Source organism: Giraffa tippelskirchi, chromosome X (genome assembly GCF_054371585.1).
Source record: "Giraffa tippelskirchi isolate mGirTip1 chromosome X, T2T-mGirTip1v1.2.pri, whole genome shotgun sequence".
Taxonomy (NCBI): Eukaryota; Metazoa; Chordata; class Mammalia; order Artiodactyla; family Giraffidae; genus Giraffa; species Giraffa tippelskirchi.
The window spans coordinates 4,778,015-4,792,384 of NC_137289.1; the positions used below are offsets into that span (position 1 = coordinate 4,778,015).

Below are 14,370 nucleotides of genomic sequence, written 5' to 3' on the forward strand. Positions count from 1 at the left end.
CACAGGTAGCTTTCACTGTGAAGAATGTTTCAGACCTTTGAAAATCTCATCACTAATGAAATCCACACTCGTGTATTGGAAGGACAGAAAAACCTGGAATCCCTAGGCAGTATGTAAAATAACCTAAATAGTAAAATAAAGACACTTGACATGCTCTACCAGTGATCTAAATTACATTCTCTGACCAAGACAGCCCAGTGGTTGTCTGTGGGGCTAGAAATATAAGTCAGAATATTCACTGAATGGGTAGACATTCCTATCATACTCTAAGAGCCTATTTACCACAATTAATAACTTAAGAGGAAGGAGGCGGGGAAAGGGAGGGAGATTAGTCTCCTTTTAAAGGCTAAGTCACCTTTATTGCCTGGTTTTATCATAGTTCTCTTGGCATGCTGCCCTTTTTTCCATCAGCACCCACCCCTGATAGCAAATGTAACAGTAGGAACCTGCCTGTTCACCCACCACGGGGGTGGGAGGGCTGCTGTTACCCTCTGCCAAGTATCCTTTCTCCTTCCTTCTGATAAGGATGCCTCTGAGAACTGTAGGAAATTGCTCCTCCCCATTTCATCAGCAGGAGGAGGAAGGCGACACCCCCCCCTTCCCACCCACACCCAGGTCACCAGGCCAATCCCAAGCTTTCCCATTGGATCAGAGGTGTGCCCAGCCCCAGTGCTGCTGGAGGCCATTCCCACCCCACCACCTTGAGGAACCCACAGAGATAAAGAGTAAGATAAGAAAAAAAAAAAGAGATGGGGAGCCCCAACCACAGTGCTTGCAACTCTGGCTGTAAACATGCCCGTGGCCATCTTTCCCCCTGTCTGCAGCAGTGATGGAGCCAAGACATTTCCTTCCCAGCCGGAGCTAGAATGATTTGTGGTTTTTGTACCTGCAACCAGAAGCATCCTGGGCAATAGAGTTATGAACAGTGTGGTATGGTGGACTGGCAGACAGGAGGCCTGGATCCGGGTCCTGTTTCTGTCACCAGCTTGAGCAAGCCACATCCTCTTGCAGGCCCACAGCTTTGTCAGCATTTAGAGAAGTACAGCATTCAGAAGAGAGAGGAGGGCCCACAGTCCACGGCTGAGCCACACGTGCAGAGCCAGGGTCTACTCTGGGCACGAGGACACGACTGAGAAGGCCACGTTTCCTCTCCTGTCTCTGTTCTTTGCTCAGTGCAATCTCCCTGCATGCTCCTGGTGACAACAGCCACCTGCAGCCTGGGGGTCCCCAGCTTTGCTTCCCCAGCCTGGATGCTCTCGATCCAGAGGCCCAGGATCCCGTGGGACAGCTCCACTAGTCAGTCCCAGAAACCCTGTCGGCTCCACGTGTCTAAACCAGCCTCAGTCACCCAGCCTGCAACCTGTTCCTCCACCCTCACGTTTCCTAAGTCAGGGAAAAGCAGAACCTCACCCAGGGACCTCAGACTTCAAAGCTGACATTTACCTTAAGGCCCATACTCCTTTTCACTCTCACATCTGAATGCTCAAGTCTTGTCACTCTTATCTGCTAAATATCACGAGAAGGCACCTTGCCCACTCCTATTCCACCTCCCTCCGGGTTCTCCTGCCTCATGAATTTAAGCTCCACCTCTATGCCAGTGACTCCCAAATTCAGGTCTCCAACCAAGACACCACCCCTAAACTCCAGGCTTAAACAAACCAACTGCCTCTTTGACATCTGCTCTGGGACATCCAGCTGACATCTTATTGCTGTTCTATCCAGGTTGAGCGGAGAAGGCAATGGCACCCCACTCCAGTACTCTTGCCTGGAAAATCCCATGGACGGAGGAGCCTGGTAGGCTACAGTCCATGGGGTCGCTAAGAGTCGGACACGACTGAGCAACTTCACTTTCACTTTTCCCTTTCATGCACTGGAGAAGGAAATGGCAATCCACTCCAGTATTCTTGCCTGGAGAATCCCAGGGACGGTGCAGCCTGATGGGCTGCCGTCTATGGGGTCACACAGAGTCGGACACGACTGAAGCGACTTAGCAGCAGCAGCAGCAGCAGCAGCAGCAGCATCCAGGTTGAGCGCCTGCTAACTTCCTAACCCTGTTCCACTTAGAGGCTTCTCCATCTCGGCCACACCATCTCCCGCAAGCCAAAGACACTGGAACTCTCCTCAGTTCTCCTCCTCTCCTAGCCAATTGCCAACCTGCAGCAAACCCTGCTGGCTCTACCCTGCAGACGTCCTTCAGATGATATCTTGAGCCTGACCACTTCTCCCTTCCTCCAGCCCGCGGCTTCACTCACAGCCACCATCCTCTCTCATTCTGATGACTGCAACAGCCTCCCACCTGCTAGACTCTCTGATTCAACTCCTTCCCCTTCCGGTCTGTCATCTGCACAGCGGCCGTGGAGAGCTTACTGAAATCTACACCAGGTGTCGCCCCCCCCTCTGTTCCACGCCACCCACTGGCTCGCCACGACTGTCCACTGTCTGTGGCCCCGTGACCTCTCTGACTTTGTCCTCTGCTGAGTCTCCCCAGCGCCCTCTGTGCTGGTGACACGGCTCTCCAAGTTGACCCTTGAACACATGGCTCATTGCCCATGGCTGCAAGCACAGGCCTCAGCCTAGAGTGTTGTCGCCCAGCTATGTGCATGACTAGATCCCTCTTCAGGGGTGCTACTGAAATGCCACTTCTCTCCGAAAGGCTTTCCCTGACCACCCTACACAACACTCCCAGCACTGCCAAGAGTGCACACCCCAGCCACTTCCTATCCCTCCCGGATGACTCTTGTCCCCTCACACCTATCACCATCTAACAGAACACATGTGACTTGCTCTTTGGTCTCTTTCTCCCACTAAAGATGACCCGCGAGGGCAGGGATTTGTGTGTGCGTGTTCCCAGCTGTATCCTCTGTGCCAGACATAGAGCAGGCTCTCGTATTCACAGAATAAATGACTGAGAGAGAAGCATTTCCAGAACCTACTTAACCTAACTCAATGAGACCACCCTGCCTCCAGTCCCTTCACAACACTACCTCATGGCACTTGTTCTCAAATGCAGAGGCCATCCTGTAGCTCCCCTGATGGAACTCCTCTTGTGACCCCCGTAACTAGGTGACCATATAATTCCTTTTCCAAACCAGGACACCAGTGTGAGTTGCAGAAGGACGCTACTGATAATCTCACTGGCCCGACCAGTACCCTGTACCATCTGGGGCCAAAGAGACCACACAGTCCACCCTACTTGTAGCTAGGGTGGTTGTTAAAAATGCAGAATTTCAGGCTCTACCCAGGAGGTGGTGGATCAGATTTAGGGTGGGACCCAAGAGTCTGCATTTGAATCAAGCACTAGAGGTGATTCTGACTCGGGCTCTACAGAGCTGTGTGGAGAAGCACTGGCCTAGAGGACAAAGCCATGGCTCCTTGGAAGGCACACAGGCCCCGTCAGGATCTAGCCCCTGCCTTCCCACAGGCCTTTACTACCCGTTCCCCACATCCAGCATTACAGCCAGGATGACACACGTTCCACTCCGGTGGCCAAACAGTGCACCCTGTCTGTCCCTACCACTAAAAACGAAGTGAATACCCCACCTCTGGGTACCCTAGTGCAGTGGATCACAACTGAGGCGGTAGAACCTTTTTGAAAAATTCTAACACCTAGGCCTCACCCAAACCTCCTGAATGAGAAGCCTCAGAAGGGAGGTCTGGCCACCTGGAGTTCTTAAATAGCTTCTCAGATGATTTCCATGCACACGCCATCAAGAGTGATTCCAAGCACACCTCCACCCTGGCACTTATCACATTTGGTTTCAATGGCTGTTTTATTTGCATTCTCCACTAGATGTTAAGCCAGAGTGCAAAAGCCGTCTGCCATTATTCTCTGATTCTCCAAGCACTCATACATCATAGAATATCTAAAGATGGTGCAACCCTGACCATTCCGCACACTGTCTTAGCTGTGATTAGTTTTCAGAGAAGCTGACCACTTGGGTAATGACTATTAAAATGTATTGTAATTACACAAAGGGAGTGTTTCTTGTTGTTCCTATGCCTTTAGAAACTCCCAAAAGTTTAGCTCACTGGAGTGACTGAGGCAGGAACCAACATCTGAAACTGTCCTAGGGGCTTTTGACTGGGATGCCTAACTGCACTCTAGTGTCAGCGAAATGCCCAAGATGAGGGAAAGCTACATACTCCAGGAGATGGGGTCACCCAACTCTTATCCTCAGAGGGTCAAGGTGGCCCTCCCAGTTAGATCTGGTCGGTTTATGTTTCTAACTGGCTGCCTAAGAAGCAGTGGGCTTACGTGTTTGTGAAAACAATGAACTGGTCCCTCCAAAGTGTGAAGAACTGAAAGTAAACGCTGATGTGTTCTTGCATCAGGAGCAGTTTTGAAGTTTTCCATCGAAATGAGGGTATCTTTGCCTCCATCTACGCCAGCTCCGACACCCGCGGGGTTCCGCCCCCCAGTGCCCCCTCCCAACCCCCACATCAAAGCCCCCAAGCAGCGGCGGCGGGATTTGGATCTTGAGATCACTCGAGGCAAGGTCATGCGAAAAAAGGGACGCCGTAATGAAATTGCCTCCTAAAGGATTCGTGGCCGGCTACCGGCCGCCGAGGCGGCTCCCAGGTGCAGTAGGAGGCCGCCTGGAACGCGGTTTGACAGCTGCGAAGCCCCTCAGGGTGCTAGGAAGCTCCGGCGAGCGGCGAAAACGAGCCAGGTGTGGGACCAGCGACCAGGCAGGGGTTCGCGGGGCTCCGGAGGGGACGGGGAGGGGAGTCGGGAGGTGGACGCCCCGGCTCGGCCTCAGGCCGGCGCGCAGGGAAGGGGCGGCCGGGCCTCGCGCGGGGCCCTCGGGAGTCGGGGCGCGGGGTGGGGGCGGCCGGGCCCCGCTTACCTGTCCAGAGTCTCCACGCTGGGCTGCCGGGAGCCGACGGCGGGGCCCCCCGCGACCCGAGGGGGCCTCCTGCCGCCCGCTGGTCCCGGGCCCAGGCCCCCGCCGCTCTCGCAGCCCGCCGCCGCCGCCGCCGCCGCCGCCGCCGCCGCCCCCGCTGGCCTCTCCATGGCGCGTCGAGCCCGCCGCCGCGGGGAAGCCGCAATCGGGAGGGGAGCAGCGCTCCGGAAGGTCCGGCCGCGCGCCTCCGGCGGCCCCGATCTGCCGCCCGCCCGGCTCAGACGGCCGCCGCCATTAGCTGTCACCTGGCGCCCCGCGTTACCCACAAGGCCGCGCGCGTGGGGTGTGGGGGGCGGGGAGGGCGGCGCGCGACCCGGAGCCCCGTCCCCAGCCTCCTACCCCCAGCCTCGCCCGAGCCCCACCTGGGCCACCGGCCCGTCGGCCGGCAGGGTGAGGCCCGGGCGACGCGGACACGTCCCAAGCCACTTGGGGTCAAAATCGACCCACGACTTAGGCAGAACGTGCTTTGCTCGGGAAACCCCTAGATGGGCTACAGCGATGCAGGGTTAAAGAAGAAAAAAAGTTTAGAGTAATTCAGGTATTCAGTACGATTTGTTTTCCATCAGTTTTCCTTCCTTAGAAAAATTTTGCGGTGGGAGAAGCCCCAATGCCCCGTGAGCCTCCCTGGTCTTGACATCTCCAACCCCGAGCAATCCCATACATTTTAGCAACCTCCCCACACTCCGTTCTTAGTCGCCTTCCCACGCCCCCACAAAGCCACCTCCCCGCCATCTGTAGGGCAACCAAGTGTTCTGATGCCACCCTCGGAACATCCGCCCTCGGTTTATATTAACAGCAACGTGTAACTTCTGTCGGCTAAATCACAGCTTGTGGAAATCAAGTCCATAGCTGATGATACAGGCATTTAGGATATTTGATTCCTGCTTTATATTTATTTTCCTGCCCATTCTATTAGGGTTTGCATATCCAACGAGCTCACCGCCTGTTACCCACCCCTGATTTAGTTGGGGGTGAGAATGATGGCTATTGCCCTTTGCCTGTGATTGCCCTGGGTATGACCTGTGACCAAAATCTGGCCAGTGAAATATAAAGGCAATAGTTTGCATTCTGACAAAAGGCAGACCTGTAGACAAGGAGTTATTAGTTCCTATCCCAAACCCATCCTGCCCTCTCACCTTGATAACTTCCAACTGAACTGTGAGAAAATGATGCTTGAAACCCTAACACCCAAGAGGGGATGAGCCTGGGGTGAAAGGATGAGAAGAGTTAGGAGGAAGGAAGGGCAGATTTCCAGATATACTGGAGACCCACCTCTTGCAGGCTTCTGGTTTTCCAAAATTATTAAATCAAATGTTTAACCCAGTATTAAAGATGGAATGTTTGTGTCTCTCCCCCTACCTCCACCATTTATATGTTGAAGCCCTAACCATCAAATTGGTACTGAGGTATTTGGAGATGAGGCCTTTGGGAGGTGATTAGGTCATAAGGCTGGGGCCCTGAAATGTTTGGATTAGTGCCTTTCTAAGGAAAGATAGCAGAAAGCTTGGACTCTCCCTGAAAGGAGGCACTGAGGAAAGCCCATTTGAGAACATAGTGTGAAAGCAGCTCTCTGCAAGCCAGGAAAAAGGCTCTCCCAATGATCTCAACCTTGCCAGAATCTTGATCTTGGGACTTTCCAGACTCCAGAACTGTAAGAAAATAAATGCTCATTGTTTAAGGCACCCAGTCTCTGATATTTTGTTATGGCAACCTGAGCTAAGACACCCACTTTCAGTCCAGTACTTTGTTAAAAGGAGGTATGGGCGTCCTATCTGCTCTGAGCTTTGTCAGGAAGAAAATGGTGACATTTTAAACATATCCTAAACCCCATACTCTTCAAGGAGAATTAGGCCAAAGAGGAATCCATTCAGCACACCACTGCTTGTACCTGACGACCTGAGTGATCTGCAGCCCGACAGGTCCTCTCCTGCTGTCTGTTGTTTCTGTTGGTTCCCACTGAGGGCTTTCTATCTTTGCTTTTTTTTTTTTAACTGTGTGTTCATTTTATTTTTAAAGTTATTTGTGAGAGTTCCTAAAGAAGCCTAGGACAAAAGTGTGTTACTAGATTAATATTAATATTTACCAGATAATGCCAATCATCTTCAAAGCAGTCTGTGAGAGTTCCCATTGGCCCACCTGGTCAATGCTTGGGATTGCCAGACTTTTCAAAGGTTTGCCAACACGTGGGTGGGGGGGGGTATCACTGTGGTTTGAATGTACATTTCCCTGATATGACCAAGCTCCTACTTAACTAAGAAGACTCTTGACTGAATTCCCAAGAAATTCCTCCTTGACTCCCCATCTTGGCCCCAAAGCACCCCCCCATCTGCCTCTATTAAAGCAGGTTGCACCCCACATGGGAATTACCAGTTAACTGGACTGTCTTCCCACTAAGCCAGAAACTCCTGGAAGGAGGCCACTGTTTTATTCATTTTTGTTTCCCAACAAAGGTCAGCTGACACAGGTCTGGGTCATAGGAGACAGTATTTGTTGATAAATACTTTCTAAAATATTGTCTTGGACTTTCCTCATGGTACAATGGCTAAGACTCCACGCTTCCACTGCAAGGGCCATGGGTTCAATCCCTGGTTGGGGAACTAAGATCCTGCATGCTGTGTGGTGCAGCCAGACAAATAAAATATTGTCTTAAAAAAAAAAATAAAACACTTCTGGTTCTCTGTCCCACCTCTAAAACGATTTTTAAAAGACCCTTAAAAAGCAACCCTTTCAATTTTATGTTGTGGGGAAGCTAGATAGTACCAAGTTTGGCACATATGCCCCTGATACTTAGCTCCCTTTCTTCCATTCACGGGCCAAGGGAGTTGGAGAGACGCGAGGATAGAAATAGGGAATAAAGTCAGAGGCAACTTGAAGTCTAAATTTCGCCTGCAATGTAACTAAATGAATTGAGCTACTCATTTACCCAATTGTGAATCACTGTGGAGCTAGTAACAGGAGAGTGTGTCTGACCTCTCAAGGCTTGCAGACCCACCTGCCACCTGCCACCAGGGACTGGGCTGTGTAGCAGCATCACAGCTTGCTAATACCTAGAACCTTGTCCATGTTACCTTACACAGCAAGGGGGCATGAAGGTTGCTGATTCTCTGACTCTGAGGCAGGGAGAGTGGCCTAGCTCATCCAGAGGGGCCTAATAAAACCACCGGGGTCCTTTACATGTCAACAAGGGAGGCGGAAGAGTCAGAGTTGAGAGATTTGAAGGCACTGGGTATTAGTCGCCGGAGGAAGGTGGCCACTAGAGGCTGGAAGAGGCAAGGCAAGGACTCTCCCCTAGAGTGGCCAGAGGAACACAGCCCTGGTGACACCTTGACTTTAGGCCAGGGAGGCTAACTTCAGCCCTCTGACCTCCAGAACTGTGAGAGAAGAAATGTGTGTGGAAGATAATAAATCACCACTAAGTTTGTGGTGATTTCTCACAGTGGAAACGGGAAACGAATACATGGGACCAATGCCCTCCTGTGCCATAAATATTGTATGTGCTAGGTGATGAAAGTGTGTTTCTGAAAAGGGCTGTGTGACTTGTAAGGAATCTTCAAGCATGAGCAGTCCCTACCCTCACTGAGCAGATGGACGCTAAGGCCTCCTTGCAGGCCTCTGGATCCATGCCATCTGGGGGCTGGTAGGACCTCACGTCTTCTATCCAAGGAGCAGGTCCACAGCCCAGACAGAAACCCAGGTCCCCACAAGGCCCGAACTGGGTTCTTTCTAATACGTGTTTGTGACATAAAGCACCCGAAATGAGACAAACAACCTTCTTTTGTAATTTATGTGGGCTGCACTGTGGAACAGTCCATTTCAAAAGCACATACATGATAACCATTGTAAAGGAATAAGCTATGTTGTCTGCAGCTACTAGGAAAACAAACTGCTATGTCTTAATGGTCATGTCTAAACATCTTGGCTACCCTACATAGGTTAAATACTAAACATTTTAGCTATCCTATGTGGTTTAAAACATTATTACCTTTGCTTTTAAAGGACAAATTATTGCAAATAAGGAATAATCCATATCTGAATCTAAGCCTCATAAGAAAATGAAAATACTTTGTTTTGCTGATCTTTCATCTTCCAGATGCGTTAAACACAAAATACTTTATTAATAATTCTTTAAGTTATAAATCTACCAATCAATGTCAGAGTATCAGACTCACTTCAGAGAAATTGGTATTCTGTCTGGCAGTATGCTTTAGAGATTCTGTGAACCTAGAAGAATTCAACTGCAATCTATTTCAACCATTAGGTTTTCCCTTGAATGTACTAATCCTCATGTTCTTATTTGCTGCATACATTTCTTTCCTTTTAGTGTCCCCAGAATTTACTTTAATAGCCATCAGTAACTACATCCTCTAGTCCTAGGTGTATATACTCTGTAATAAATCCCTGTGTTTTAAGAACATTCCCTTTATAATAGTCCTGCCAGGTGGCCCTAGTGGTAAAGAACCCGCTTGCCAACACAGGAGATTTAAGAGACATGGGTTTGATCCCTGGGTCAGGAAGATTCCCCTGGAGAAGGAAATGGCTACCCACTCCAGTATTCTTGCCTGGAGAATTCCATGGACAGAGAAGCTTGGTGAGGTACAGTCCCTGGGGTTGCACAGAATCGAACACAACTGAAGTGATTTAGCACACACACACACACACCCCTTTGCCTAAAGCTCCCAAAAGCCACATGAGCTGTGCACATGACTGACAGCTGTGTTCTGTAGAGAGGACTGCAAGTAAGGAGATATTGGTCAATGGATTTTCCAACTTTTGAGTATCATTCTACCCCAAAAGCATAAGGAGGAGCTTCGCTGTCTTATCACAAATAGATCAGAAATACCATGACTATAGTTAGAGAAAACCTGTTACATTATCAAAAATATGTATGATTCCAATTACTTGAAGGGCTGCCCCAGGAAGAGTTTATTCTATTTCATCCAGAAGGCAGAGCTAAAGCTATTCAGTGGGAATCCAAGAGAGGTAGCATTCAGTTTGGTGCCTGCATACATCTGTTTCAATGCTCCGGAACTTTGAGCACATGGGTGAAGAAGCCCTGCATCCACAGTGCTCTCCTCAGTTGAACAACAGGGACAAGAGAACACTGCGTGGCCATGAGAGTGCAGTGAGGGTGAAACACAGCCGTGCCTGAAGAAGAACCTGCAGAGTTCTATGAGTAAACCTCTTCATAGTTTTAAATGAGACACTTACTCTTTTAAGAGTCCTATTCAGATTTTTTAAATGGTAAGTGAACTATTATAACTATTTAGTATTCTTAGCACACGCATAGATAAACAATTTCCAGTTGGCAGCACCTGAAGAATTTTCATATTTCTTACCTAAAGAGACTTTGAATATGACTTATTTCAGTCTCTCAATCTCCCTTAATATCGACTGCTACATTCTCCATCCAGAGTCTAAAGTCTCACATCTCTGCAGCCCAGAACTCTTGTAAAAGCTATCCTTACGTTAATAAAGACAGCTGTGGTTTGACATAGAGAACAGACTTGTGGTGGCCAAGGGGCAGGGGAGTGGGGGAGAGATGGGAGTGGGAGTTTGGGATTCGCAGATGCAAACTGCTATATATAGAAGGGATAAACAACAAGGTCCTATTGTATAGGACAGGAAACAATATTCAATAACCATGATACACCATAATTCCAAAGAATAGGAAAAATAATATGTATATATAACTGAATCACTTTGCCATACAGCAGAAATTAATACAACATTGTAAATCAAGTATACTTAACAAAATAAATTTTAAAAAACACAGGTCATTGTGCTGTGCTGTGCTTAGTCACTCAGTTGTGTCCAACTCTTTGCAACCCCGTGGACTATAGGCTGTCAGGCTCCTCTGTCCATGGGGATTCACCAGGCAAGAATACTGGAGTGGGTTGCCATGCCCTCCTCCAAGGGATCTTCCCCACCCAGGGATCAAACCCAGGTCTCTTGCATTGCAGGCGGATTCTTTGCTGTCTGAGCCACCAGGGAAGCCCAAAATAAAGGCAGCTGTGGCTTAAAATCTGCGTTGTTAATGTACTTAAATTTCCAATATTGTTGGGATTTGGGGAGAGCCCTATACAAGGTTGCTAGTAAGATAAAAAGCATGTGAAGTAGATCCAGGAAAAGCAAATAAGATGGGCAACATGCACATTTAAGACACATACACTACAGTTACAGCCCTGGGAATAGAGTGCGATGTTTAGTTAATATATTTATTACAGCAGGTCTTTAGTCATTATTGCCATGAAACAGTTGTCATGAAATTTCACAAAATCCTTTCAGCTATTAGTATTAGCTTTTTTTTCTTTTTATGGAGTGACACTTTGTTAATTTATGAAATATTTACAGCGTTTACAAAAAGCAAGAGACTAATAAAATTTCTTATACATACAAAATTTATACATTTATACTACTGCATTTGAGATGTCTTATTTGGTAAACCATTAAGCTATGACATAAAATAATTTACAAAGATATATTTAATCTCTCTTAATTCATTGAAAACAAAACCATATTAGCTATAAATAGACCTTTACAAATCATTGTAAAACACATTAATTGCTTTTTAACTCTAGCCTTAACTTTTACAAATATACTGACTAAATGAATTAGTTCAGATATCAAATAGAACTGCATCTGAAATTGCATTTAATACTACAAAAAAAGAAAAAAACCTGAAAAAGCAAACCGCTGGGTACTTCAAGTAAAAATTTGTAGAACCAGTTTTTATGCACTCCTGGGTGGGAAAGGGTGTCAAACACCATTGAAATTGAAATTCATAAACACCATACTTTCAACAATACGCTCAACAAATGTACATCTGCGGCTTTTATTTCGGAGGCTGCTGCTCTAGTGACAGCTCACACATCCAAGATGGTCAGCCCGACACTTTGGCAGATAAGCTAGTTTGACTAGAGCAACGTTTGCGAAAACATTCACGTAAGCAGCATAACGCATCTGACATCTTCAAACAGTGCTAGAGAAGGGCTTTCCACCACCTGAAAACAGGTCAGAATTCTAGGCAAGCTCATGAAAGAACTTAGGAAACAGAAGTGGCAATGTTAAAAATAATCAAATCATATTTAACTGGGCCCTATCGTGTTTTTTTTTAATATAAAAATATGCTTCTCTTGGAAATTAGGGGAAAATACTTCGTATTCCAAAATTTCAAAATAATGGAAAATTCATCCACACAGCTATTTCTCAAGTCATCACACATATAATGGTGTGAAATCTGGCAATTATTTAAACACCTTGTTTTTGGATTATGCCTCAGAAGCTGAGCTCAATTTGATTTTGGCAGGAACACACATCTTTCACATTTAGGTTCATTTTAGATCACCCAAAGCAACTATTATAAGCAGTCTGAGGAAAATCCATCTCATAAACATACATTTTCCCCCTTTAGTTAAAAATGTTGTTGTTCCAATGAGGCCCACAAAGTACATATTGTACACATAGTATTTCTGAAGAGGTTGAGGAGGTAAATATGATTTAAATATTATCTTTCAAAAACCACTTTTGGAAGGTATCAGGATTTTCCAAAACCCCATCTGGACTCCTTTCTTCCAATTGCTGTGTAGACACTGTAGTTTTCTTGCAATATGTATTCTAGAAGGCACATATTCAAGAGTTTAAGATTATGTTAGTTCAAGTTCTAAATGGAGGCAAATAGTTTAACCTACTTTGTACAGAGGCCCCGAATGAAAAGTCCACTTTTTTCTTTATTAGAAGTGAGTCTGCACATGGGGCATCATTTGTGAAGGGCTAGAAGGTGAGGCCGAGGGATCGGAAAGCTTGGCAGAGTTGGCAAGCTGCAACTCGTCAAGGCGCTTGATGTACTCATCGCGCAGGGCCAAGAGTTCCATGTAACGCTGCTCCACTGGGTTTGGCTGCTGGACAGAAGGAAAGATGTGAGTGCTTTCTGCCACCAAGACACACCTGTGCCCCCATCTGCTGTGGCGGCTGCTTTCTGAACAAGCCCTGTCATTGGGGGTTAATAGACATCATTTCCTTCAATACTGCACAATTTGCAAATACAGAAAAGCACAAAGATTCATGATAATAAAAAGATATCCAGCTATCTGCCACCAAGAAATAACTTACACACACAGTTCCACACACATGTGTCGCCATCTTTTTAAAATGCATCTATCCAGGCATAGGTCCGGGCTGCTGTGTCACCTGTCCCCACTGTCCTCTGAGAGGCAACAACCCTTCTCAGGCTGGGGTGCAGGCTTCCTTCCTGTGCAGACTTGCGACCGTTTTCTCTAAGTGAATGCCCAGAAACAAAATACACCATTCTTCTCTTACTTGGTAAAACTGGACCTCAACGGTGGTTTTCTCTAGTTCTCAATCCACATTTTCATCTGCCACTATGTTTCTGAACTGGATCTCAGGTGAGTTCCATGGAATACATAAACCATGGCTGCTCTATCCATCCCCCTCTGGGGGATGGTACCCAGTATTACAGGTGATGCTGGGCCATCTTTGGACATGTCTCCTCAGGCAAGTATATGAACGTTACCTGAAGGAATTGTTCTGGTAGGTGGGGAAGGAATTGCTGAAGAGGACAGTATGATCAGTTCCACTTGACCACATGCAGTCCGACTGTTCTCTGAGGTGGGGAGATGATCCTACCGTCTCACTAGTGGTGCCTGGAGATTCCCCATCACCAGTCCTTGGTGATGTCCAAGGAATAGGAAAACTGTTTCTCTTACAGAAACAGTTTCTGCCAATTTGATGAGTATAACATGGTATCTCATGGTAGGTTTAGTTTGTATTGCCGGGCCTTAACACAACTTTTAACGTTCTACTGTCTGTATTAACACATAGCAGAGAATACTGGCCCCAACAGGCAGCCTAGTGTCAATCTCCAGTCTGCCAAATGTCTACTGAAGTGCCTTCCTTTACGGCTAGTGGCTTCTAGAACTGTCCTGCTTTCCACTGCATTATAGCTCAGTTGGTAAAGAATCTACCTGCAATACAGGAGACCCCAGTTAAGTTCCTGGTTTGGGAAGATCCCCTGGAGAAGGGATAGGCTACCCACTCCAGTATTCTTGGGCTTCCCTGGTGGCTCAGCTGGTAAAGAATCTGCCTGCAATGTGGGAGGCCTGGATTTGTTCCCCGGGTTGGGAAGATACCCTGGAGAAGGGAAAGGCTACCCACTCCAGTATTCTGGTCTGGAGAATTCCATGGACTGTATAGTCCATGGAGTCACAAAGAGTTGGACACGACTGAACGACTTTCACTTTCACTTCAAGCTGCATGCTGAAGCTGCAAGTACCAATGAGGAAGCCATGAAGACGCTATGCTGATGAAGAAGGCTACACCCTGGATCTGATTTGTAATGCTCTGTGGGACTTGCATCAGAGAAGATGGCAGGAGCTAAGACTATTCATTTCCTGTGGCTGCCAGACTCTAGGAGAGGAGACTTCATTGCCTCTACCAGCTTCTGGCGGCT

The 14,370-nt window shown here is 47.6% G+C and overlaps 2 protein-coding genes across 25 annotated transcripts in view; both read right to left on the reverse strand.

Annotated features, from left to right (window-relative positions):
- The window catches only part of MTMR1 (myotubularin related protein 1), a 60,019-nt gene extending 54,860 nt beyond the window's left edge, over positions 1-5,159 (reverse strand). For 5 of the 7 annotated variants that reach the window (XM_081564608.1, XM_081564604.1, XM_081564605.1 and 2 more), the window contains exon 1: positions 4,848-5,159. In XM_081564608.1, the coding sequence (XP_081420734.1) occupies positions 4,848-5,014 (167 nt within the window). In that variant the 5' untranslated portion in view covers positions 5,015-5,159. The remainder of the gene's footprint in view (positions 1-4,847) is intronic. The other 2 variants (XM_081564609.1, XM_081564610.1) reach the window with 2 other exon arrangements.
- A 5,946-nt stretch (positions 5,160-11,105) lies between these two features.
- MTM1 (myotubularin 1) overlaps positions 11,106-14,370 on the reverse strand; it is a 100,691-nt gene continuing 97,426 nt past the window's right edge. For 9 of the 18 annotated variants that reach the window (XM_081564627.1, XM_081564629.1, XM_081564634.1 and 6 more), the window contains one exon: positions 11,106-12,799. In XM_081564627.1, the coding sequence (XP_081420753.1) occupies positions 12,635-12,799 (165 nt within the window). In that variant the 3' untranslated portion in view covers positions 11,106-12,634. Of the gene's footprint in view, positions 12,803-14,370 lie in introns of all 18 variants that reach the window. The other 9 variants (XM_081564624.1, XM_081564623.1, XM_081564633.1 and 6 more) reach the window with 1 other exon arrangement.